This window comes from Salvia miltiorrhiza, chromosome 4 (assembly GCF_028751815.1).
Source record: "Salvia miltiorrhiza cultivar Shanhuang (shh) chromosome 4, IMPLAD_Smil_shh, whole genome shotgun sequence".
NCBI lineage: Eukaryota > Viridiplantae > Streptophyta > Magnoliopsida > Lamiales > Lamiaceae > Salvia > Salvia miltiorrhiza.
In genome coordinates this window covers 51966616-51992390 of record NC_080390.1, presented here as the reverse complement: position 1 = coordinate 51992390, position 25775 = coordinate 51966616, and the positions used below count along the sequence as shown (strand labels likewise).

The 25775-nt window shown below is 35.3% G+C and overlaps 4 protein-coding genes across 5 annotated transcripts; 2 read left to right on the top strand and 2 right to left on the bottom strand.

Annotated features, from left to right (window-relative positions):
• Window positions 1-223: 223 nt before the first annotated feature.
• On the bottom strand, window positions 224-13290 carry LOC131020444 (ubiquitin C-terminal hydrolase 12-like). 2 transcript variants are annotated; one of them, XM_057949244.1, is made up of 32 exons: window positions 13043-13290; window positions 12582-12669; window positions 12189-12342; window positions 11839-11996; window positions 11099-11364; window positions 10783-11001; window positions 10576-10684; window positions 10384-10499; window positions 9175-9273; window positions 8491-8600; window positions 8306-8380; window positions 7284-7362; window positions 7060-7206; window positions 6890-6970; window positions 6684-6803; window positions 5648-5770; window positions 4855-4932; window positions 4674-4762; window positions 4476-4584; window positions 4276-4344; window positions 4066-4176; window positions 3570-3625; window positions 3293-3470; window positions 3079-3180; window positions 2922-2993; window positions 2579-2644; window positions 2105-2170; window positions 1418-1504; window positions 1212-1328; window positions 1029-1103; window positions 828-914; window positions 224-724 (listed from the first exon to the last, which is right to left on the bottom strand). In XM_057949244.1, the coding sequence occupies exons 1-32, from the start codon at window positions 13070-13072 to the stop codon at window positions 683-685; spliced, it is 3378 nt and encodes a 1125-aa protein (XP_057805227.1). In that variant the 5' UTR covers window positions 13073-13290; the 3' UTR covers window positions 224-682. The 2 variants fall into 2 exon arrangements, with proteins under 2 accessions (XP_057805227.1, XP_057805228.1); XM_057949245.1 differs by having other exon boundaries at window positions 12582-12666; window positions 13043-13236.
• Window positions 13291-17023: 3733 nt separating this feature from the next.
• On the top strand, window positions 17024-18007 carry LOC131023593 (glutathione S-transferase T3-like). The gene has a single exon (XM_057953137.1). The coding sequence runs from the start codon at window positions 17024-17026 to the stop codon at window positions 18005-18007; it is 984 nt and encodes a 327-aa protein (XP_057809120.1).
• A 483-nt stretch (window positions 18008-18490) lies between these two features.
• LOC131023592 (uncharacterized) lies at window positions 18491-19822 on the top strand. Its single transcript, XM_057953136.1, has 2 exons — window positions 18491-19103; window positions 19242-19822. Exons 1-2 carry the CDS (start codon window positions 18491-18493, stop codon window positions 19820-19822), a joined length of 1194 nt encoding a protein of 397 aa, XP_057809119.1.
• A 2267-nt stretch (window positions 19823-22089) lies between these two features.
• LOC131023591 (uncharacterized) lies at window positions 22090-23725 on the bottom strand. Its single transcript, XM_057953135.1, has 2 exons — window positions 22922-23725; window positions 22090-22674 (listed from the first exon to the last, which is right to left on the bottom strand). The coding sequence occupies exons 1-2, from the start codon at window positions 23723-23725 to the stop codon at window positions 22090-22092; spliced, it is 1389 nt and encodes a 462-aa protein (XP_057809118.1).
• Between the last annotated feature and the right edge of the window lie 2050 nt (window positions 23726-25775).

Genomic DNA, 25775 nt, shown 5'->3' with positions numbered 1-25775 from the left:
CCTCCCCATGTTTGGGATGGCCTCCATAAGAGAAGAAAACTATCTCTAGATGAAAGATTAAATTATTCACGTTAGCGTAAGTAGTGTTGGAACTTGGAGGTACTCATGAACTAAAAAAAATCTGTGTATTAATTATTGAGAAAACACATGATTCTCCTTTTCTTTTCCTACTTTATACAGACAAACGCACAAGATACAACCAATAGGAAAGGGGACAGGGGTGTTCAAATCAAAATCAATGTGATATGCATTAGACAAATGTACGGCCTAACTATACCCACTTTACAACCCAATTTGGCAAAAATCTCTTAATGTTAACTTACATAGGGACAACGTAAAATTTTCCAACTGCTACTTCAAAACAAGTAAAATTGGGGAAGATGAGAAGTCCAAGAACTACCAACCACAACAAAAAAAAAAAAAAAAAAAACAACATACATATAGCAGTGGAGGCTCTGCTTCCCATCCGAGTAAAGCGGAGAAGGTAGTAGTAACAATAATCATAGTAACCAAAAAAAAAACCGCCAGATCCCTTGGTGAAGCCACAGGAGGGAGAAACCATCAAACATGCTTTGTCCACCTTTCTACATCACATTGTCTGTTTCAATCCGTGCTTGAAGATTTTCAAACTAGTCGTTTTGGCATCAACGTCAATGCAATCTAAGATTAGCAGGAATTGGACTTAATTGTATATTTTTACTGGCTTCTCAAATGTGTGGCGATTCTGCAATAACACAAGAATATACCATGAAATGTATTTATACACTGGACAAGTCTAGTCTGAGTGAATAAATGAAGAAGTGAATAAGGATGTCCAAGAATAATACCTGGCTCGCATTATAAGACCTTTTGGGGGTCGTGTCTGAGTGCTCTAACCCCAGGTACTGCTCCCAAGCACCATATACATCTCTTCTCTGGAAGATAGGAATGCAAATTCCTCAGTGTACTTAACATTGAAAATGCTTGAATAGCATGACCGATACCAAAATTTAACCAAAAAAGGAAAGATTTGAAAAGCAAAACAAGACCTGAAAACGAGTGGACACAACATCCGAGTCCTCCAGATACTCGGGACGTCCCAATGACAAAAAGGCAAACTTCCACTGAATATTTAAGAAAATATCATAAACAGTTAGAAAACCACTGGTCACCTAGTATTAACCAAAACTTTTAGCAAAGTGAAATATTAGTTTGACAGTGAGCGGCAATACCTTAGAAAACTCTTCATCTGGGACCTGCAATTTCTTTTGAATTCGTGCTTTGACCTCTGCTAATGTCTCTCCTTCGTGAATGACCAAAAAGAACGGTTCCCCGAAATTCTGAACTTGCTGTTTGACCACACAAAAAAAAAAATTGAAGTTGACAGAATAAATGTTTATTCTATTATGAATACTAGAATCCTGTACATATATAGTACCACTTGATTCTGTGCAGTCTCCTTTGTGAAATGGTAAACATGAATCAGGCGATCATTTTGTCCCAAGTTCTTTTCCTCTTCTGGAATCTAAGATAGAACAAGAAAACTAGCTTTATAAGATGAATAAACAAGTAACATCAGCCAAAACAAACCAACCAATAATGATCTTATAATTCAGCATGGATACAACTTCCACTAAGTGTGCGTTCTCCTTGATGAAAGGGGCGGAAAATATATTTTCACCCTTTTTCCACTCTTTTCACATGTTCTGTGGGCAGGATGGAAAAAAATTCTGGGCAGCCCCCTTTCCCTCCTTTTCACTCCAATTCATGATAATATTATCATGGGGAATTCATGTGATAATATTTTCCCATCTAAAATGTGGGGAAAAAGGTGGATAAACTTTTTTCCCACCCTACAGAACATGGTGTAAAGAAAGGTGGGATCACTTAAATTTGATAAAATTGTTCCATTTTTTTTATCACTCCTTTGTCATTAGATAAATTTGCAACCAAAGAAAACGCACTCCAAATATGTTCATAAATAGTTATGTCTTTTAATTCTTGGACATTTGCCACAGCACATCCGGAATTCATTGATTTGATGATTGTTTGCTAGGCATGGTTCACCCCATGTAAGAGTATAAGGAAATACCGCACAACAACATAATATTTTGAGCAAAGATACCTCCTCTGCGCGTAACGTCCAGTATTGATCATTTATATTTTCAATCTTCTCACTGGTAGGGAAAATCTGTAAAATGAAGAGAGAGCATGTAAATTATGAGTCGAGAACACAGTCTTGTAATCTAAGGACACTGCAAGTCATAACTTCTACAAGTTGGTGAAGAGGACGTCGAAGTTATAAATTTCTAGTCAAGTAATCCAGGCAGGATTTGCAAAAACCATGTAAGTATCAGGTCAGAAGAAGAGAGGAAAAAAAGAAGAAGAAGAAGAAGAAAATTCAACATCTAGTTCTAACTGAAACCCAAGCAAATCACACAGGATAATGAAACACAAACTCCTCAACCATAAATCTCCAAATTGGAATTTTTAGTTTGAAAACAAAGTAATATTTCACACAGGATTTTACGAACATCGATAGATCAGAATGTCACGGCAGTTCTATTCTAAGAAAATATGTCACAGTAGAGAACATTACCTTGTAAATCTTGTGATAGAAAACTTCAAGCAGCCTAAGTTCAGCATTTGGATGAGACAACTCTACCTATCATTAGATGAAAAGGATGTCAGACGTTGTCAAGCTATATTCTCACTTCTTTTTACATTTTTCTTAACTAATTCAACACCAAGGAAACTTAATTAAAAACATTAAACAGAAAACACTATAGAGAGAAATGAGTGTATTAACAACGAATCAGTTTCATGACCTGTTAAAATAAATGTTTGCCCCTACTTTTGTTTCTTCAATGGGGCATCCATTGAACACATAAGCAGCTCCATGTTTTCATAATTGAATACAACTTGCAGTTAACCAAGCTTACCTTTGTTTTAATTTCATTGAGCACATCTCCGACAGTGCTTGGTTTAGGCAACCTAATGTTAAGGATTGTTGCCTGAGAAAGACCATAAGAGACATGTGTCAATGATTTATTTGACTCAGTTGAATAGAAATTTACAAGGGCAGAGCAGTTCTAGCACCTCATCCTTTGTTGCATGATGGAACGCAACCTTTAATGTTTTCAGGCACTGCAATTCTGGAAGAGGGATGTCCAGGACTTCATAATAGAGTATATCCGATATCTATCACAAGTCACCAAATTATCTGTGATCAGTAAGAGTATCACACAACACACAAGGATGCTTGCACACTCTCCCTTCATAATTGCCCATGAATAAGCAAAATTAGACCCACCTGATTGTAGTGGACAAGCATGTCTATCAAATGATCAACTGAACGATATTTGATAGGATTGGGCTTTGGTTGCTGAGAGTAGCAATTGTGAGGAGTAAGCCGGATCTTAGACGGATCATCCAAGCTCAGGTGCTGGGCTACTCTTTCCACAACATCATCATAGGTGTGATTTTTTGCTCTGCATATTAAGCCAGAAATGGTTATACACACTTTTCCCAAAAAACGGTTCAGACAAATCAAATGAAAGAGTCGATAAGGGATATCAGATAGCACTCACAACTCCAGACAAAATTCGTCCTCCTTAGGCCTCTCTAAAGCTCGAAAATGGACGATCTGCCAGAGTTGAAGCACACATTTTGGACCGAAGCAAAGGGAAAAACAAGTCAAAAGTTGCAAATACAAAAGTTTCAGAACTAGCTCTTCACACACAAGAACTTCCAGAACTAGCTCTTTGCACATATACAAAAGTTCCAGAAAAAAGACCCATGGAATATTAAGAATAAGTGATCACCCCTCAACAATGAAAAGAGGGGGAGTTGAGAGTTGACAAATAATTATAGTAAAATGAAGTTCACCTAGAAGCAGTTGAAAAAGAGCACGGTAGGAGTTAATGGAATAAACATAAAGAGGTGATTGACAGTAAATCCTCCGAGCATTTTTTTGGCAACATTTAAAGATGGAAAGCTTGAGTCACAACACATTGCATGAACTATTTCTCAAGACAAAAACCCAATACTCAGAAGAGGGACAGAGGGCGGTGGAGTAATATCAACCTGGCGATTTTTCACATATTCTAGATATGAAGGAACATCAGGAAATCGAACTTGCTCATCAGTTTCAGGGGGCGGCCGTTTCTGGAAGCAGATAATGTCCCCATCTTCAATCTGTGCACGTGTATGAGTGAGAGAGAAAGAGAAAGAGAGTCAGCATATGATACATAAAGAGAAACAAACAAATTTTACGAAAAATAGAACAGAAAATACCTGACTGAATCGGAATGAAGCTCGTTTATCAAGGCGTTCACACATAACAGATGGCTCAAATTTGATTTCCTGTACACATTGCAAATAATGCACCATCCATCTTAAATCAAGAAAAGTAATACATATTTGTTTTATCTGCAACATCCTGTTGTCCAACAGAACAATCCAGACGTGAACTATGGTGTAGCGCGAAGACATACCTCAAAGAGTTCAATTTCTTGATCAGGAGCGAACCCAGCTAACTCATTCAGCTTCGTTAGGATCTCAAGAGGCTTGCCAGTACTTTTTACAAAAAGTCTACCAACATATCTGGAAAAAGAAAATGATTCAATGACCATTAGCAGGCAAAATTCATAAAAGTTAAAATGATGCACTGCATTCTCGTTGAGGTGACGTACCGGAGCTCTTCTTTATGAGGATCGTAGAGTTTAAAGAATAGCAGTATGTCTTCCTTAATTTTTTCCGGAGGTGGTACCAGTTGTAAATCCTATAATTTCAATAGGAGAAACAAACTTTCCTCAATATGCCCATACGCAAGCAAGTAGTATATATTATTTCTATATAGGGCAAAAGATATACCGGTCCACGTTCTACTTCCAAAAACAACTTTAACTCTGCATTATGGGCTTTATTTGAGACTTCCCGCAGTGTTCCTACCTGCGCAGCATAAGCATGAACAGGAAAATAAAACAAAATAACTAAGGAAATATTGGCTGCTGCTTTCAAGATTTAGCAAAGCTGAAACCAACTGGAGACGAGATAATGACTGTCCAGAAAGCCTAAGAGGATAGTTGGTAACAAAGCATCATCAATAGTATACATGAACAAGAAGCAAAAAACATCTGCAATAAGTTAATAATCTACCAGAAGCTTGAAACTGAATACAATTTTACTATAATACCGACGTCTCATTGATTGAATAGGGAACATTAAAAAGAAAAGGGACCAGTGATTCTTTTCTTTTTTTTGACGGTGGGACCAGTGATTCTTAATAAATGCATCTTCTAATGTGAGACACCTGGTACACTTTTATCACCTCCCTCCCCCATCCTCCACAACACCACAAAAATATGGAAAAAAATAATAATAAAAGCAAGAACGAAGAGAGAGGACAATAAAACACTTGATGCCCCAAGAATTATAATTGACATAAAGCTTGCCAACGGCAAAAAAAAAAAAAAAAAAAAAAAAAAAAAAAAAAAGAGAAGTAGATATAAGCTGGCCACCAATCTAAAAGTAAGTACAATGCACCACTTGCGACATTATAGTTTTGAGAAATGCTATTGACGAGTGCCCCAAGCACCATCAAAATGGGTATTATCCATGTATTTCCAAATAATCTACAGATAAGCAACATAGCACATATAATTACCGTTTGAGCTTCCTCTTGGGCTGTTAATGGTCGGTTTGGGCGGTAAGTATGGTTTTGTCTTTTTGCCCATATCCAAAAGCGCTGAAACTGAACTGGTATACCAAGTTCTTTGGCAACCTCTTCCTTCAAAAGTAAGCATACACATAAATGAGACTTGTACTTTCACATGAAACATGAAATATGATTCATCATGTTGAGATGATTCAAAAGAAAAAAGGAAAGAAATATGCACATGCACACAGAGTTGAAAAGGGAGAAATGCATGTTGCAGCAATAGAAACAAAATGTGATGGAAACGAGTAATGAAAAACATGATACCGATTTACCATCCACTGTGCACAAACTCATGAAAAATTGAAGCATCAAAAGAGTGAATAGAATATTATAAACCCAGGATTCTTGAAAGAATAAATCTAATTTTAAGTAGTCACCAAGGCCAAGAGGAAAAGAGATCGAGATTTTTAATAATAGTTTACTAACAGGGTTCCACATTAATTTTCATCCGTCTCTCCCTCACCATTAAGGTTAAGGTTCGCATTTGAATTCCTTAGAACTGGTTGGCATTATTATGATTAATTTCATGCATGACTTAATTGATCAAATTCTATGTGGTTTATAGCATTCACAATTTTTTGTTTATAAAAGTAGTAGATGAGGCATATCTGTTTCCAAACATGTACCATCTCACACCTTATTTCCACTAAGTCTCATCTTAGGGAAGTAAAAATTCACACCTTTCTCTCCAATTGACCTGCCTGCAATCACTATATTTAGACCAGAAAGACATAAACCCTACCAAGCAACAAATGGCCCCACTTTGTACATAATTACATAATTTCTTCTTCTTGTTTACTGAAATACCAATAGGATCACTACAACTGCAGACCATCTAGGAATTATAATTAAATTGCTTCACTTCCTCCAAAAAGTTTCATTAACAAGCATCTATGTTATCACAATATATATTTTTCATCACACAATAAGCTGCAATTAAGATAATAACCATTTCACTAATTTTAAACAAAACATAAAGTACCTTGAAAAGGTGAAAAGGCATCTGTTTCTGGATTCGAAAATTACGGACTTTATCATGATCGACAAGGTCAAAATAGATATCCTTTCCAATCTGTTCCCTCAGGTCCTCATCTCGAGCAACCTACATTGGAAATGAGTTGCTTCAGCAGTCCATTTCAAGAAATAAGAAGGTCAATTGTAGATGAGAATTGTCTGTTGAGAAATAACCTTTATAATAGTGTAAAGGTGAGCCTGCGCTTTGTATCTTCTCTTATCTTCCTTTTCTTCTTGTTCTTTTTTCAGTCTTATCTGGTTTAAGTACGGCATGTTAAGTTTCAAGTAAGAACAAGAAAAAAAAATCCTTAATAAATGGCAGATGTACATAGCATAAATATTACCCTAAGATGCTCAGCAATGTCCTTTTCATCCACATCACAGATTATTTTATCCTTGTCACTCACTCGTATATACACAAGCATGTACGCATTCGAGTATTTGGTAAATTTGAAAGGAGTGTTATTGTAACCAGGATTTGTCTGTGGCAACTGCAACATAAATGAACATAAGCACCACTATAAAATAGAGAGTTCGGGAGATGAAAATCGAAAGGCAGACATATCACCTCCTCCTCACCACCATACTGCTCTTCTAGTGCTCTTTTCACATCTTCTTTGGTGACCCTCTCATCATCAAATTTGTACCTGAAAAATGAGCCATAACCCTCATTAATTGGCAAGAGTGGAAAGTAAACCATCAAAACGAGGCAAAAAAATGCATATGCAATATACAATGGCAAGATGAGATTGAGACAATAAGACAAGACCAAATAAACTAGTCCAACGTAACAAATAATTGCATGCCTTAGTGCAGTCACCATCATAATGAAATTGGTAAGTTCCAATTAGTTCAATCTCCACAGCTATCCAAGTATAAATATCTGAAGGGAAGTAAAAGAGGAATCAATGTTTTAAAAAACGGAAAAAAACGCCGCTTAAACGCCGTTTCAAGGCGGGGCGGCAGGATACCGTTCCTCATGCGCCGTTTTTTCCCCTCCCCCCTGAACGTACGCCTCCACCTCGCCGAGGCGGGCCAAGGCGGTGAGGCGCTGTGAGCCGCTGCAAAGCGCAAGTTAGGTTTTCTGATTTTCTGAACTTAATTGGACTGGGCTTCAGGGCATTTGGTGCGAAAATAGATGGGCTTAGTTAAATTGAACCCTAATTTAAATGGGCACTTATAATTTAAGTGTAATTAACATATTAAAATTAAAATAGAAGGTCATAAGGTTTTAAAAATTGAAAAACCCAGCGGCAACTAGCGTCAACCCTCTGCGCTCCTCTCCTCTCCTTTTCATGTATGTGACTTTAATTTAAGATTTTAAACACTTAATAGCAGCTATGAACTTATGTATTTTGAATTATTTGCTATGTTTTTATGTATTTTGGAATATTTGCTATGTCTTTATGTGTTTTATGACATTAGGTATAATTTATGTGTTTTGTTACGAATTCCGTTTTTTTATTCCGCCTCACTCCGTTTCGAAACTAACGCCTTGTGAGGCGGAAGAAAAACGTTTCGCCTTACAAAACGTACTTTAAAACATTGAGAGGAATGTATAACAGATTATTCAGAATTACTGAGACATACCATTGATCAGTAAGAGTTGGCCTGATGAAGGCATAATAATGTCCACCATGCACCCCACCACTATGAACCAAGACACTGTTGACAAGGAAACAAGCAAGACAAGTATCCTCCTATCAGCTTCAGGTGAAAGGTGTAACAGAAAAACATGTGAGGATAGCCACAAATATAAAGGGTGTACAATTTACCTATGAAGTGTGTAAAGATTTCGCACACTCCTATCAGCTTCTGGTGATAAATACTTGCCATTATCTCTATCAAGATCAAGCTCTAATGGAAATTCATAGCGGTCATTTATCTGCAGCAGTAACAATTTACAATAGATTCAACACCTATTGTTTCACTCAAAGATCATCAGACTTAAACCATTAAAGCACTGAAAGGAAAATTGTGTTAGAAAAAGATATTATGCATACACTAGTATTGATTGAGAAAATCCCCTTCTGAAGAAATGATAAAAAGAGAAAAGACATTGTTCTATCTAATTTCATATATAAATCAATACAGCATGATTAAAGAAGATGGGTAAAGCTTCTCCAAAGCGTCAACCACATGTCACGTGAAACAAAATGGAGAAGCCAATTTGTTTTTTTTTTTTTCTCATTTACATTGAGGAGCTGTAGCAAACAGGAGCCAGCAGCATAAGGGATCAAACCAAGGCCAGAACCAATTTACTCAAAAATTGAGTGGGACAGTTTGGAACAGTTGAACTAATTCAGTACCATCATCTCAGTATAAGCACTATTTCGATATCATCAAAGAGATTTAGAGCAAGTACAAGGAGATTTAGCAAAAGAAATTGAATCTTGTGGAAAAGCACTCATTTAAATCCCACCCCTAAGGTGAAGAAGTTTACTGTATGAGCCACTAACCTTCACCATTGTATCTCTCATAAAATCATACTCGAATCGCTTTAACTGAAGCTGTAGGACTGGAGGAAAGTCAATGAACAAGACACCCTTCTTGGCATCCTAATATTCAGAAAAATACTATTTAGATAATAAGTAATGAGAAAAGCTCATGTAGAAGAAACATTGCATCAATTAAGAAAGCAAACTAAAATTTCTTATACTTGTGAGTCGCCATTCCCTGCACCTAACCCAAAAAAATGCATTTATCATGACTACCATATAATGTATGAAGCCATCTTAATGACATTCAAACAGAATCATCAAAGCCTTCGTCTAACGAAAAGAAATTCTGGTGCCCCACAATCTTGTTACTATCAGATCAACCTAATAAAATTTCCTTCCAATGATGACATGTTCCTCTGAAAATAACCATTGCAGACTCCATATATGACTTGTCATAAGTCAAGTACAGATGGAAAAGCGAAGAACTATATAGACTTTTATCATAACATGATTCAAAATGCTTTATCAATGCAAAAAACGAAATGCACCTCTCACAATGTAAATATATTTTTATCTGTTGATCACTAGAAACTTGCTTGATAGCCATGCCATATCTCTAAAAAGAAACAAATGCAACTTTCCCTGCCACCCTAACACAATCCAGACAGGTTCATAGCATGACACTTATAGTGTATCCTCAAAGATCTGTCTGGGGAGACTTCAGAGCTTCACAAAACAAGAGGTCTACTGTTATAATTATGTTATTGAGATTCCATTATCAATCTCCCAATCAATATTCACTTATCCAGACCCATAAATTACATTATTATCATCCATTATCAATCTCCCAATCAATATTCACTTATCCAGACCCATAAATTACATTATTATCATAACACCATACACTGGAGGTGCCAGAATCACATTGACATCGACTCTAGTGCAAGTCTAATCACAAGACGAAGGCCAGAGTTGCACAGATATATTTCTATTTCAACACCTTTCCACTTTTATAGACTGGTAAACTATTCTCATTAAATACCTGCTGACACAAGACAGATTGACTCTCCCACTAATTTGTTCTAAAACTTCAATTTGTGGAAATGCTAACCCTCACAGTCAAGTCTAGATTATGATGCAGCACAAAGATCTTCTTGTAGTTATCAACCTTCAAAAACATATACATATAGACAAACTACATCATTATCTGGTCAAGGAATTATATACCTGCAAACCATGTTCCTCGGCATGGTATTTGTTATCTCCTTCAAGGCGTTCTACTTCCACATACTTGTCAAATGAAGCATAAACATCCTTGCAACCTTTTACATCAAGTTGAAGGTCTGCCACGAGAACAACTGTTAGAATAAAGTCGTCCTCAATGAAAAGACTAAGGATGTCCTCAAAAACAAATAATACCATAAAATGATTCTTTTCTTGTTGATTTGAAGTCCACATTGATACATTCAATATAATTCATATGATGGCCTTCAAATAACTTTTGGATGGTCCCTTCAACAACAGTTCCCTGTCCAGTAAAAGAAAAAGGATGAAGTCCAAAATGACCTTCTTATAGGTACAGAAAAAATCTTTCAAAGAGGACGTTTTGGTCAGAATTTTTAGTACCTTCATCTTGTCTTCAAGCTTCTCACATAAAACTCTGTTAAGTTCTTGAACATCATGTTGCATGAATGAATCATAAGTGTCCCATCCAAATGATTTAGTCAATTCTTTTGTAGCCACACTGGTGTCATTGTATTGGAGCTTATAGAATAAACTCTGTAAAGCCAAAGGGATACTCCCAGTAGGGATATCATTCTCCGTCGTTGGCATATGATATACAGCCTGATATAACATATTTAAAGTAAGGCTTCTCCATAATAATGATTAATGACCTCACGTATTCAAATATTGGCTAATCAGAACGAGATATTAATATAACCTTTCTGAAATAAGGAATATGGTACAAAGTTTGCAGCAAAGAGTTCATGTAACAAGTTGCCCCCTGGTTCTTAAGCCCAACGTAACCTGTCTCCTTCTTTGAGTCATATGCCCAGTAATCAACAACCTTGCGTACAGCAACATCAGCTTCAACTACACAAGTATCATTCACAAGGTACCCTTTGTTGGGATCATAAAGTTCACTGAGAGGCATGAAAGACGTGAAACCCCAATCGCTCTCCCTTTGATTGAACTGGTGTTGTGTGTCTGCAAAACCCAAGAAAACGAAGAATAAATCGCAACAATTATGATTTAGGTAGCAAATGCTTCAGAAAGCAACAGAATGTAGACAACTTTTATTTTCCAACATTTAACAGCCAAGCTATTCACTCAAAATGAAAATCACCGAGTTATCAGGCCAACCATACAATCAACTAAAACTTTTTCTAGAGACTTGATAATAAAACTTGCGTACATAACTGAGAATTAGTTTCTTGATCGTAGTGTTATGGAAGGAAAGCATCACGGACACTCTAAGATTCATTGTCATCTAGTTTACAAGCTGGGATCATCCAGTACAAGACTAAGGAACATGAATCATTGAAGAGATATTTATCACAAACCTATACCATTATCACATATATACAGACCAGCACATGCAAGTCTCCATCATGAGTCTAAATACATATATCAAGCTTTAGCTACATAAAGGTATCAAACAGATCTAATTCTTGGTTGTACCTTTCTTGACTGTAAGTTTGCTATGCATTTGATTAACTACAGCCAAGCTAAACTGTGCATATCTACTCCACCCATAGGGCAAGGTAGCCGAATCAGCCACATCTAAATACATTGACAAATAGTCCACATTGTTTCCCTTTGGAAAAATAAGCACGCGCCTGCAAAAGGAAACACGTGTCAAAAGGCAATCAGGTTTCTTTCTATAATAATGCAAGGTCTAAATTTAAGTAATCTAGCACCATAATGCTAAGTGCAAAGTAACTCTAACAGACATAATAAATTTCAATTGTTGGACGCCACTAACACGTAGACAGAAACGGATGAGGCCAAATTCCTAATTCCAAAATTACCATTTATAACCCCCGACAGTGAAGATATCAGAATACATCTTCTTCGTATTCAGTCGAGAAAAGTTCTCAATTGTCCACGTGTGACGTGATGCTTGTGGCTCTTCATTGGCCTGGTTCTCCACACTTCCTGCATTGTCATTGTCGGCTGGTACCACTAGGAAATTATAAAATGCTACTAAATATTAGTACACTTGGACCAAAGCAACTTTTAAATCAGAAGTATTGTTTAATAAACATAAGAAGTGAAGAATCCAACAATGAAATAGTTATATATAATTAATACAACAAAATCAAAAGACCAGCTAACGAATCATGGCAGTATCTAGCACATATGCATGCATCCATCTTATAAACAGATATCAACAATTTCAATAGTGTGGCAGAGTGCGGCACCTTCCATTGGCTGAGGGCCTTCAACTAAAGGCTGAGGACCTTCCACTAAATCCGAGTGCGGAACCAACATCTCTTCATCTTCCTGCTGCTAAAGTCCAGAAGCCAGATAAAAATGAAAACGAAATGAGCTTGATCCAGTAGACATTAGGCTTCATTCCAGAAGCTATAATCTCGAATCCAATCATTCGCAGTAAATCAACACAATTACAACAAATTCAAATACAAACTAACTTAAACCTCCTTTTTCGCTCACACAAAACCCTAGTTGATCCAACCATCCAGCCCACACACACGAAAGCAAGCATACAGACACCAAAACTTCCGCCGCGAGGCACGAATTGGAGAAAATGCCAACAAATTGCTAATATGCATGAACATACACAGCCATAGACCACGGAAAAAGCTAAAAAGCCGAAATGAGCATAAATGGAAAAATGAGAGTCATAAGGTAGTGGAGTTACATCCAACGGCTGCGGAGTCATCATCGTCATGGCTGGAGAGACTGCAGCCGACCGATCGATACTATACAGAGAATAAATGCAATCTCTGGGTTGGTATGGGGGGGAGAGAGAGAAGGGAGGAGGAGGAGAGAGAGAGCGGGAGTTAGAGAGAGAGAGATATAAGGCCTCTGGGTTCTGTGAGTGATGGGTCTCGACACTTGACAGGGAGAATTTGGGTATTATTGCAATTTACGGGGGCGAAATAGGGATTGACGAATAGCCAACAAAATGACGACGTGTACTGAATAACAGCATGTGGGCATTTTGGTCAATTCGGGAGAACTTTGTTGTTGTCGAGTGTGCAAGGCATGCAATTGGACAATTAATGCGATTAACCGACATCACTTTTGTGTGCTGCTTTTACACTATAATTCCTTCCTCAATTATTCATATTACTGCCCTTTCCTCAAGCATAATTTAATATTAACAAAACAAAACTTGCTTTACACCATCAAATGCCCTAAATCTTTTTACTGCCTCCAAATTATGCGGTGGTTTTATTTGATGGTTTTTGTTAAAATATAATTTATCATAAAAACTGAAATTAAAAAAAAATCTCATTTATTTTTTTCGTTTTTCACAAAAAAAAAAAAAGCACGCCCTTTTTCATTTCTACTTTTTACTACAAGGGAGAAATAATATTATTCTTCCATAAAAAAATTATGTGATAATATTATTCTTCCTTTGAGTGAAAATGAATAATGAAAATTCTCTTTTGTATAAACTGAGAGAAAATAAGGAAAAGATTTAAATGAATAATTTATTTTATCTCTTATTTTTTCATGATAAATTTACAATTAAAGATAACTACGCCCTTAATAGGGATAAAGGAGATTGAATAGATTACACTTTATGAACAAATTAGGAGGCCCTCCCGTGTGATGCATAGGCCACACTATATTTATTTATTTTTAAACTTTAAATTATGTAAAAAATGTCATTATTTATGAGTTTGATTAATTAGTAACAAAAAAATTATGTTAATTTAAATATGAGTATTTGATTTAAAATAATGTATAGTAACAATGTTATCAACTTAATGAGTATAGTGTTAAATTTAATAAGTATTATATTAATAATTAAATATATATAATAATAATTAAATTTATAGATTGTAAAGCCAATCTCATCTATATAATATATAAAAGAGGAGTTTTTTCCCTCCATATTTTCCTTCTCTTTTTCTCTCTCTTCTTCCACCAAAATTTTTACTCTTTTTTCTTTTTAGTTTTTTATAATTTAATTATTTTTCTAAACATCATCAAATTTGATTCATGAAAAAAAATCAATATGTATCTTAAATTTAATATAGTATAAAAATTATCAAAAATGAATTTAAAATGAATAAGTTATGAAAAATTTAAAATATTTTATTTTCTATCTCCTCATTAAAAATTTACAACTTTTTATTTATGTTTATATGTGAAAAATATTTATTATGATTAATAATACTATATAATAATATGCATAATGCAAATTTTCATTATCGAATCATTTTTAAATTTATTTAATAACTATAATAACATTACACTTTGTATAAATTGAAAATTTATATTTTTAAATTCATAATTTTATTGAGTAATTGATGTTAATTATTATAATTTATTTTAAAACATCTTTTGTATTTTTTATTTTATTTATTTATTTATTATTTAAATTTATCATTTAATTTCGATGTATAGTCTTACCATTCCCCTAAAAAAATGAGTCTATACCATTTAAATAAAATTAAAATAAAAATATTTTATTGTTTCAAATTACAAACGATATTTGGATATATTAAATAAATGATATTTGGATTTTAAAAATTAATACTGTGAATATTGCTCAGATTTGACATATATAATATATATAGATTTATGTATAAAAGAGTGTGCAAAATAGTGTGTATGAGGTCCCACAACCAAAATTGGTGAAATGAAATTTAAGTATTATATTCAAATATAAATTATTTATTTAAAGCTAAATACTATTTATTTTTTTTTAAATAAAGACTAATATTTACAAAGGATGATCGAAACTCTTATCTGCAAAACCCAATTAATTGCCTCGTATGAGTGGTCAAAATGAGTTTAGTTATATATACGGTATAACTATGAAATACTTGTAGTCATTAAATCATTAAAATCTAACGTGTATTCATCAATTTTGATGAATAAATTCGTGGTCCAAATTCAAATTATATTATATAAGTACAAAAAGTCAATTTTTTGAATTCATCTTTTTAACAAGGAAATCATGATGTTTCAGAACAAATTCATAATAAACTTCTAATATGTGCCAAAAATTAATTTCAAATTGATTTTAAAATTGAACGGCAACTCAATTTTATAATTATAATAAAAATGAAGGTTTATCTGAAAATTGTATTTTTTTATATTTTTTTCCTTATATTCTTTTTTTTAGTTTTATTTATTTCTAAATTTGTGAAATTCAACTAATTATAAAATATTTAATATGATATATCAAATTAAAGATCACAATAAGAGCTTTAATTTAATATATTTCATGTAAACATTTGATTTAAAATGTAAAACTTATATTTATTTAAAGATTATAATTTTAAAAAAGTTATCTCTCATCTTTTTTTTGAATAAAATCTATTTTTCAATTCTTTTTTATTTTTATTTTCATTTTTTAACTTTTTAATTTTTTTGCCTTTTCGCAATATCAATTATTATTATGAGTGGATTTTTGAAAGAGCCATTTTGAAATTTACCCATTTTGAAATAGTAAATTTCAAAATTGTCAACTAAGATTTTAAAAAAATGGCCACATTTACTATTTTACCCTTACATAATTTTTTAAAAAAATTATCCGTGAATTCACAACTGAATAGCTAGTGTTGATTGTGAATTCGAGTTTTAAAGTTTGAATTCATAACTAGAAATATTGTTAATCGTGAATTCAATGTTTAAAACTCAAATTCATGATTAACATTATTTCTAGTTGTGAATTCAATTTTAAAAACTCAAATTCACGACTACCACTTTTTCTAGTTGTGAATTCAAAGTTTAAAATTTGAATTCATAACTAGCAATAAAGTTTAAAAATCTTTGCGCAATTCTTCATCAAACAATATGTGAGCAGTGAGCTTAATCCATTTATTTCCATTTCATCGAAGTCCGGGCATATTTGAGAGAGAGAGAGAGTAGTGTGTTTGTGAGGATGAATTTGTGAATAATTTTTAAATTTAAATGTTAGGGCAAATTTGTATTTTTGTATAAAAACTTGTCAATTTTTTATTTGATAGACCAAATTTTAAATTTACTATAGGAAAGTTACCAATTTCATATATTAACTCTATTGTTATTGTGAATTCTTTTTTTATTTTTTAATATTAAGCTTAAATATATTCAGTTTAAAATATTTTTGTATTATATTTATAAATATAATAATTAATTTAATAAATATAGAAATATAAAAACGTTTTACGTGTACAAACAAATGCTAGTTTTGCTAAAATATGGATAGTATAGTTTATCTGGTAATTTGTGGATGGGTTGGTTAGCCCTTAAGATATTGTAGGTCAAATAATAATCCCTTAGACCATGTTTATCGGTTGAAAAAATCAACCTGGTCGCATGCCATGTCATTGAAAGTGGGGAAAAGGAAAATAAGAATTAAAAGTGGCAAAAGGGAGGTGGTCGACCATGTTAAAAAACCGACCTCCCTTGGTCTCTCTCTCTCCCCTTATCTCATTCATTGAGAACATGACACTTGTCAACATATAATTGGTTCAGTAGATTTTATTTAGATAATTGATAAAAACTATTATATCTTTTATATAAAATATTAAAAAATAATAATAATTATACCAAAATTTATATTTTTTCGTTCTCTTTAAATAGAGACCACTCTTGCTATATTTCAACACACCTTCAAGCTCTTCTATTTTCATTCTCTACATATAACATCTAGTGTTTCTTTTTCTATTTTTCAATGGATCGAGGCAATAATTCTTTCTTCAACTCTCAAAATTTCAACCCCTCCCAAGACTATTATCCAAATCTTGCTGATATTCCAAGCTCCAATGAATTCCCAGAGTTTGATTATGCTATGAATTCAGAATTCTCGCAGAATCCTACTGATTCTCCTATTTCTGAATATCACCAAACCTCTGAAAATTTTTCTGCAAACCCTTCCAACAATGCGCAAAGTTGGACTGATATAGAAGATATATCACTAATGTCTGCTTGGTGCTTTGTCAGTAACAATCCAATTGTTGGCACTAACCGAAATAGTAAGTCGTTTTGGAAAACTGTTGCAGATATGTATGAGCAAAGTCGAGCAGATAATCCAGAAATTGGAGGTCGAAGGAGCGTGGAATCATTGAGGAACCGTTACAAACGCCTCAACAAAAATGTAACTCTGTGGGTTGCTGCATACAAGAAAGCATATGAGCGACGAGCAAGCGGTCAGTCCAAAGAGGATATCGAGAAAGCAGCTCAAGCAATTTACGGTAAACCAAAGTTTACTCACCATGAGGTGTTTGAAAAAGTTATGAGCAGCTATCCGAACTGGGAACTGAAATTGGATAGTACTGGTTACGTACGACGTTCTCACCCAGACGACGAAGACAGTGTTGACGAAAGTCGTAGCAGCTCAAAAAAATCGAGGACAGATGAAAATGCGGATCCTCCTACCGACTCCACTCCAGAAACTCCAGGTAGTGATGCTTCAAAATTTCAGCGTCCTATTGGTAGAGATAAAGCTAAAGGTAAGGCAAAAAGAAAAGGAAAGCAAACAGAATCACAATCTTCGATAGTTTCAGATGCTTTCACTGCTGAACTACGTGAAATGAGGATTACACGTGAAAAAGAAATGAAAACATCTACGTTGAATACGTTGATGAAAAAAACCCAGTTATCTCCAGAAGAGGAAACTCTCAAACGTCGGCTAATGGCAGAACTTTATGGAATGTAATCGAACTTATGATGCTTGTTTTTAATTATTGTGTTTTTTAAATTATTGTTGTATGGTTGATTTATGTAATTTCAGTGTAATTTCATCTTCTGTAATTTCAGTTTGTGCAATTTCATTTTATGTAATTTCAATGACATTTCAGTTTGTGCAATTTCAATGTAATTTTATTTTATGTAATTTCAATGACATTTCATTTTGTGTAATTTCAATGACATTTCCAAAAGCCTTTACTTTCGGTGGCACCACCCATGTGACCTTAAAATTTTTGTCACAATAATTCCAAAAGCATTTACTTTCGGTGGCACCACCCATGTGACCTTTGAATTTTTGTCACAATAGTTTCAAAAGCATTTACTTTCGGTGGCACCACCCATGTGACACTTATCATGCTCTTGCTTATATATTTATCCATGTATTCTTTCAAAAGCATCACAACAATTATCTCTTCTATACTCTAGATAGAAAAAAATTAATCTTCAAAAAATGGCCTCCAGTTCTAATATTGGTGCTTCAAATTCTAGCGATGATGAAGCATGGGAACAAAGTGTTGCCGAACATAATCGCCAACTTGATCGCATCATTGAGAATGTGGTAATCCAGGCCGCTAGTCTATCTGTACAACCTACCAATCATGCCGTTAGAGCAAGGAGGCGGTATATTGAAAGAAGACGTGAGATAGGTCATGAAGGTGTGTTCGAGCAGTACTTTTCAGAAGATCCAATCTATCCCCTAGAATATTTTCGAACAAGGTTTCGCATGCGAAAGCCTTTGTTCGAACGTATAATGAACAAGCTTGTCGCCACCGATAGATATTTTCAACAACACCCTGATGCAGCTGGCCGTGTTGGTATGTCTCCAATTCAAAAATGTACTGCAGCCATGAGGGTGTTGGCATATGGCACTTCAGCCGATTTGCATGACGAATACTTACGAATGAGCGCCCAAGTCATTCGTAAATCAATCATCAAATTTGTTGAAGGTGTCATTTCCAATTTCGGAGCTGAGTACCTCAGAAAGCCAACTGAAGAAGATATGGCAGCTCTTCTTCATATCGGAGAACGGCGAGGGTTCCCAGGCATGATGGGCAGTATTGACTGTATGCATTGGGAATGAAAAAATTGCCCTACTGCATGGGCAGGGCAATATGCAGGACGAAGCGGTACGCCAACAATTATTCTAGAAGCAGTGGCATCACAAGACCTATGGATCTGGCATGCATTTTTTGGAACCCCAGGTTCAAGAAATGATATTAATGTACTTGATCAATCGCCTGTTTTTGATGATATCTTGGAAGGTCGAGCACCTAAGGTCAATTATATCGTTAATGGTCGCGAAAGGAATATGGGATATTATCTCACTGATGGTATATATCCTCAATGGGCGGCATTTATCAAATCTATTCCTGCTCCACAACTTCGAAAGCATCAGTTGTTTGCTCAACATCAAGAGGCTGCACGAAAAGATGTTGAGCGAGCATTTGGAGTTTTACAAGCGCGTTTTGCTTTTATTAAGCGGCCATGTCTTATTTGGGATCGTGATATTATGGGAAAAATAATGATTGCTTGCATCATCATGCATAATATGATAGTGGAAGATGAAAGAAGCAATTACCTTAACTATCATGATCCTACAGAATTCATCGAAGATCGACTAAGACAGATTGCTCGTCGAACTGAAGATGGAGAGGAAACTAATGATTTCGTATACTCTACGAATAGGATTGCAAGCCTAGCGAGCTATATGAGAACTAGGTCCCAACTTCGCAATAGAGAAGATCACAGCTCTCTATTACATGACTTGATTGAGCATATATGACAAAAGTTTGGAGATGATAATTAAATGCGTAGTATGTATTATTTTTTTTTTCGATTTCAAGTTTGGATTGTTGTAATTTATATTTTTAGTTTGTGGTAATTTAAATTTTTATTAGTTTGTTATTTTTTGTATTTTAGTTTTTTATAATATTTTAACGAATAAAATTTTTATTAGTTTGTTATTTTTTGTATTTTAGTTTTTTATAATATTTAAAATTATTACGAATAAAAATAATAATAAAATAATTATAAAATTATGTTGTGGTTGGGTGGTTGGATGGTTGGGGTGGTCATTGATAAATGAACAAAAATAGAGGTGGTTGGGTTGGGATGAATATTAGTGATGTGGAATAGAGAGAAATTAATTAAATATTAAAGATGGTTGGATGGTTGGGTGGTTGGATGGTTGCTGATAAACATGGTCTTATGATCCGGTTAAGTATGATCCGTACAAGTCACCCGTTAAAAAGATGCAGTGATTAATGAGTGGCAATAAACTGTTTATTTTGTTCACTTAAGTCTAAAAACTGCATGAAGCATAATTGGCAAGAAATGCAAAGCACGGCAAAAGAAGATGAGGATCGTTATTATGAAAATTCAAGTGCCGGTAACACCAAAAAATTACAAGAAACTTTAGGTAGATAAAATTCCAAATTGTTTTTTCCATAGTAATTTCCGTATCACTATAGACAATTAGGTAGATAAATTAGATTGTATATTCGAATAAGTATTTTACTTTCAAAAAGATGGACACTATTCTAATTAGTTGGCAGGTGATTACATAAATAATTTGAAATAGTTTATGTATGCTTTGCTTCATATGAAATTTATTATAGTTTTATTCATAAGTTTGTTGGCCATGATATTTTTTAATTAATTATTGTCAATTACTCCCTCCGTCCCATTATTCATGGCTCGTATTCCTTTTTGGGCCGTCCCAAGCTACTTGGCTCGTTTCCTTTTTGAGCCATAATTAAGGAACTATTAACAACTTAATTAAGGCAACTATATAAAGCAAAATTAGAAACCCTAAATCTACCCAACCCCTCCTCAATTCCTTCCGCCGCTCTATGCTCTCTTTCTCTCTTATATGCGCAGCCCTCCTGTGGCTGAAACCCTAAATTGCGCCACCCTCTACCGCCTTTATTGCCGCCCTTAATCGCAGTGATGAAGCGTTCATTCCCTTGGAAAGAGTATCTGAGCGACGAGTGGATCCCCGATACCGAAGATTCGCTCGGCTTCATCGACGCTCTGCCGCCTGTGTACTTCCCGTTCTCCATGTCGGAGGCGTTGACGGCTGCCTCCCAGGAGTCGTGGCTCGGTGCATCTGAGGTTGAACATGAAGGAGAGCTTAGGGTCGAAGAAAGTCCATCCCCTCCGCTCCGACCTACGATCTATCGCCGCCCTTGTCCCGCAAGGATCAGAAAGTATGAAACCCCCTCCTAACCTCTCTCATTTACTCAGTCCCCTGATTTAGGTCAATATACTGATCTTCTCTGTTACGAATCATGGGCATCGATTTTTCTGAGCGAGGAAACCCCTAGATCCGATGCCAAATCGAAAGATTTGGCGGCGAAATCAGGGGTTAAAGCGGAGGAAACAGGGGCCAAAACGAAGGAATTGGGAGGGAAATCCGACGAGTGGTGGCTCACGGCATCCGAAGGCCACCGTCGACTACTCGCCACACTGCTTCTTGAATTGTTTTGGGTGAGATCTTCCATGTTTTTGGTGAATTTGTGCCTATTTGAAAATGTAATTTTGTGGCTGTATGCAAGAGACCTAGGGGTTTAATGGGTGATTTCATTGCTGAAATGATAAGAACCTGCTCATATTTTTTAAAAAAATGCATCTATGATTAATAATGAGATGTACGAGTATGAATTGTGTGTTGTTGGTTTAGTTGGTGTCTTGAGCATGTTGGTGTGTTGTTACTGATTTGGTGGTGATGTTTGGAGTGCGGGTGGTGCTGTTGGTGTAGTACTTATCTGCTGTTGGTGTAGTAGTATCTGCTGTTACTGATTTCATGGGACTGATGCCCACTACTCTACAAGGTAGAGTAGTGTTGGTGACTACCCAAGAACTAAGTTCATTCACACTTGCCATCTGCATTACAACTTCTTAAGTGTGTAAACTGCATTTACAAAAACAAAAAACCATTTGCTGTTGCACTAAAAAAGCAACAAAAACGTTTTGAACTATGCACAACTTCTTGCCTTTCAACTATGCATATAGGCATTTACAAAAAACAAAAAACCATCTGCATATGCACTATTCAAGCAACATTAAGGCATTGAATTGTTGTTCAATGCCTTCAACTGTTGCTTGGTGAATACCTAAACGATGTTCGAGTTCTTCAATGCCTTCCACTTCCCCTTTTTCCCGTAGATAGGCTATGGTCTCTTTCACCAGGTCTGTTGGAACTTCCAAACATTGAGGAAGAAGTTGTTGTCGTAATAGTGCATCCTTCTTCATGTGTGGAAGTTTGTAGCAGTTCTGCCCCTTAACCTTCATGATCTCTATCATGCAACCCTGCAAACTTAGGAAAACCTTATTCAATGTCATTGGTGCAAGCTCATTAAAGGAAGAAACCACTGCATTTACTAGGCTATCCACATCAAAGCAAACACTCTCTGTTTGCAGGCTTTGAATAGCCCTAAACCATCCAAGGTCATTTATATTATTGTCAGGGGAGTTTGGAGGCTGATGTATGATGTTGATGTCAAAACCATCTGCTGTTGCACAGTCTCTGAACTCTCTGTCCTCATTCTTGATATGTGGCCTAGCATTATCTTGTTGAATAAAGATAATCTTGCTTGCAAATGAAGGCCACTTGGCTTTAATGGCTGGAACAAGCTGTTTCATACATTAAATGCAGAATATTCATCACCTAAATGCAGAATATATATGATGTTGTCTTAAATGCAGTCTTCATCCATTAACTGCAGAATATTCTGTGCAAGTGACTTAAATGCAGAATTCATACATTAAATCACTTGTTTCTGTTCCATTCATCATAAATGCAGAACTCATGCATCCCCCTATTCTGTTACATTCATCATAAATGCAGAATTCATACACTAAGAGTTCTGTTCCAGAATACCTGCTTGATGAAACACTCTCTCATTACTTGTTGTGTTATGCTCTCAATTGGCTTTTGCTCAAGTGTCCCTGCTGCTCTATTCTTGCTTGACCTCTTTGCTGGTACCATTTCTGTTAAAGGGAAGATTCCTATCTTCCCGTAAAAAAGAACACTCCCATCATCACTAAATATTGGTCGACACACCGCACACACGAACATCACCTTTTTTATGAACTTTTTACTCTTGCAACTTCTATGTGGCTCAGCCTCTGCTGGAGTTAAATAGAATCTGTGAGAAGCCTTGGTGATGTAGAACCACTTTTCATCGATATGGATAGTGTTGTACATGCTCTTGAACTTCAATTTATCTTGCAGCCTGTCATACTCAATATTGTCTAAGCAAAACCTCAACCGTAACAGCTTATTTGGGGCTGTTAGGTCAGGTTTTATAGCACTTGTATGAGCCTTGATCAGCCCCTGATCTATCCACCTACCTACGGTACTCTTGCTGCAGTTTATTCCGCTAGCCAATCTTCGTATGGTTGATCTTTTAGATAACTCAATGCTTGCAATTAACTCTAGATCAATTTGTACTCTTTTTTTCCTTGGTCTACAAATTTTTCTACTTTGTGAACTTATAAACTGACCGTTGATCTGTTTTTGCTTTGCCTCAGCCCAAAGACGACACACGGTTCGCCGAGAGACGCCGAACTTGAGTTCGGCAGCCTTCATTTTGCCTCGTGGTGGCTTGCCATTCTTGCTTTCGATGATCAAGAATTGAATGAGAGCAGCCCTTTCTTCACTTGTCAAATCTTTCCTCCTCATTTTCTTTTTTTTTTTTTTTATTGTAAGTGTTGGGCGATAGAATGAAATGAGAGCAGCCCTCTCTATTTAAAGTTCCACAAATGTACTGCCGCCTTTTTTTGGGCTCATTTATGAAATGTGTGTTGCTTAAAATTCTTCTATTCTGGCGCCACTTTTTCATTCTATACTGCCGCCTTTTTAATTTCAGTTTAAGGCATTTCAGTTTTAAGGCATTTCAACTTTCCATGTTTATTTTATTGTTTAAATTCACTTTATTAAGGAAATGGGTTAAGGATTAAAAGAATAGAAAAAAATAGCTTAATCTTGTGGTCCCTACAACTTTTACAACTACTTTAACTCTCCTAAATACCCGTGCCGAAAAGTTTTGAGCCATGAATAATGGGACGGAGGGAGTATTACCATAATTTGCTTTATGAGTTTAAATGAACACAATTATTTGATATTAATTTAAGCAAATGCCGAAGTGGACAGAAACTTTTCTTTTCAAATAGTGAATCGTTCAAAGATGATGAACTTATTGATATAAATATTGAAGAAATGTCTAACAAAGGTATTGCATAAACATTACAAAATTATTTTTTGTATATTTTTACTTGAATTTGTTAATCCATTTTTAACACAAATCTTGAAAACTAATGTAAAATGAGTAATTTGCAAGTTTTAGATGCTAGCTGATGCATTAATTGACATCCATATTCAAAAAAATTCAATGATTGGGTATGCTGTGCATATTAATGTTTTTTTTACATGCATAATTTGATTCAATATTTTAATTCTAAAAAAGTATTTATACTTATAATTTTTCAAATATTTATAACTATTATTATAATTGATTCAATATTTATAATATATATACAAAATTATTTTCGTGCATCCCACGTCGGAAAATACTTAAAAAAACCAGTGTCGTTTTGTCGAAATTTGGAGAAGACCACGTTCTAGGGGTGAGCAATCGGACGATTCGGTTGAAAATCGATCCGAACTCCTAAAACCAAATCATCCAAACTTTTAAAAAATGTCAACCGATCTGAACCAAAATTCTCCTTCCAACCGATCCGATCCAAACCATACTTAAACTTCGGTTTCGGTTTGATTTTCGGTTATCCAAACTTTGATATAATATTTAAATTTTTAATTTTAGAAATTTATTTCCTGTCAATGAGAATTTTGTAACAAAATAAGTTAAACCAACCTTAATTCAAATATTAACCATAAATATAAAAGAGTAAAATTTTGAAGTAGCTAAAATGAAGCATAAAACACAATTTATGGCCACACATTGAAAAAACACAAATTTTGTCCATTTTTATTGATTTGGACGTTTTTACCCTTAATGAGGCGGACCGAGTAGGATCAGGCACGCAGGTCACGTGCCGGGTCGTTAGGCACTTATGGCACTATTACTGCCATAAGTGTCAAGATTTTACTTTGATTTTATTTTGGATTTTCGTTGGCACTTATGACACTATTAGTGCCATAAGTGCCAACGGAAATCCAAAATAAAACCAAGTAAAATAATCATTTTGGGCACTTATGGCACTAATAGTGCCATACGTGCAGCACAAATACAGAAACAACAACATCATTTAAACCCTAAATGGATAATCTAAACCCTAAATGGAACATCTAAACCTCAAATGAATAATCTAAACCCTAAATGGAATATCTAAATCTCATAAGTGCCAAACGTGCAGCACACAGATCAGATCAGATCAGATCTGCCAAGGCTGAAATCGAATGAGTCGGAGATCAGATCTGCCGATGGAGGAGGCGGTGCAAACGATCAGATCAGATCCACCGCCGCCGCCTCATCAAACCAGATCTGCCGCCACCGCCGCGCGCTGGAGAGAGAGAGAGGGAGATGAGAAAGAGAGAGGAGAGAGCGGCAGCCGCTGGAGAGAGAGGGGGGGGATCTCCTCCACCACCGCCGCGAGAGCTCCTACGAATTCTCCAAGCTCGGCGCCGCTGCCGCGCAGCCGCTGGAGAGAGAGAGAGGAGAAAGAGAGAAGGGTAGAATAGTCATGACATACAAAAAATGGACAAAATTTAT

Coding starts and splice junctions, on each gene's coding strand:
- LOC131020444 (XM_057949244.1), bottom strand. CDS start 13,072: ATGACGATGATGACTCCGCAGCCGTTGGAT. Junction 4,585..4,673: donor CCTCATAAAGAAGAGCTCCG/GTACGTCACCTC, acceptor TTCTTTTTCCAG/ATATGTTGGTAGACTTTTTG. Junction 2,994..3,078: donor ATCATGCAACAAAGGATGAG/GTGCTAGAACTG, acceptor GGTCTTTCTCAG/GCAACAATCCTTAACATTAG.
- LOC131023593 (XM_057953137.1), top strand. CDS start 17,024: ATGGATCGAGGCAATAATTCTTTCTTCAACTCTCAAAATTTCAACCCC.
- LOC131023592 (XM_057953136.1), top strand. CDS start 18,491: ATGGCCTCCAGTTCTAATATTGGTGCTTCAAATTCTAGCGATGATGAA. Junction 19,104..19,241: donor CATGATGGGCAGTATTGACT/GTATGCATTGGG, acceptor TTGGAACCCCAG/GTTCAAGAAATGATATTAAT.
- LOC131023591 (XM_057953135.1), bottom strand. CDS start 23,725: ATGAGGAGGAAAGATTTGACAAGTGAAGAAAGGGCTGCTCTCATTCAA. Junction 22,675..22,921: donor GAGAGTGTTTCATCAAGCAG/GTATTCTGGAAC, acceptor TGTATGAAACAG/CTTGTTCCAGCCATTAAAGC.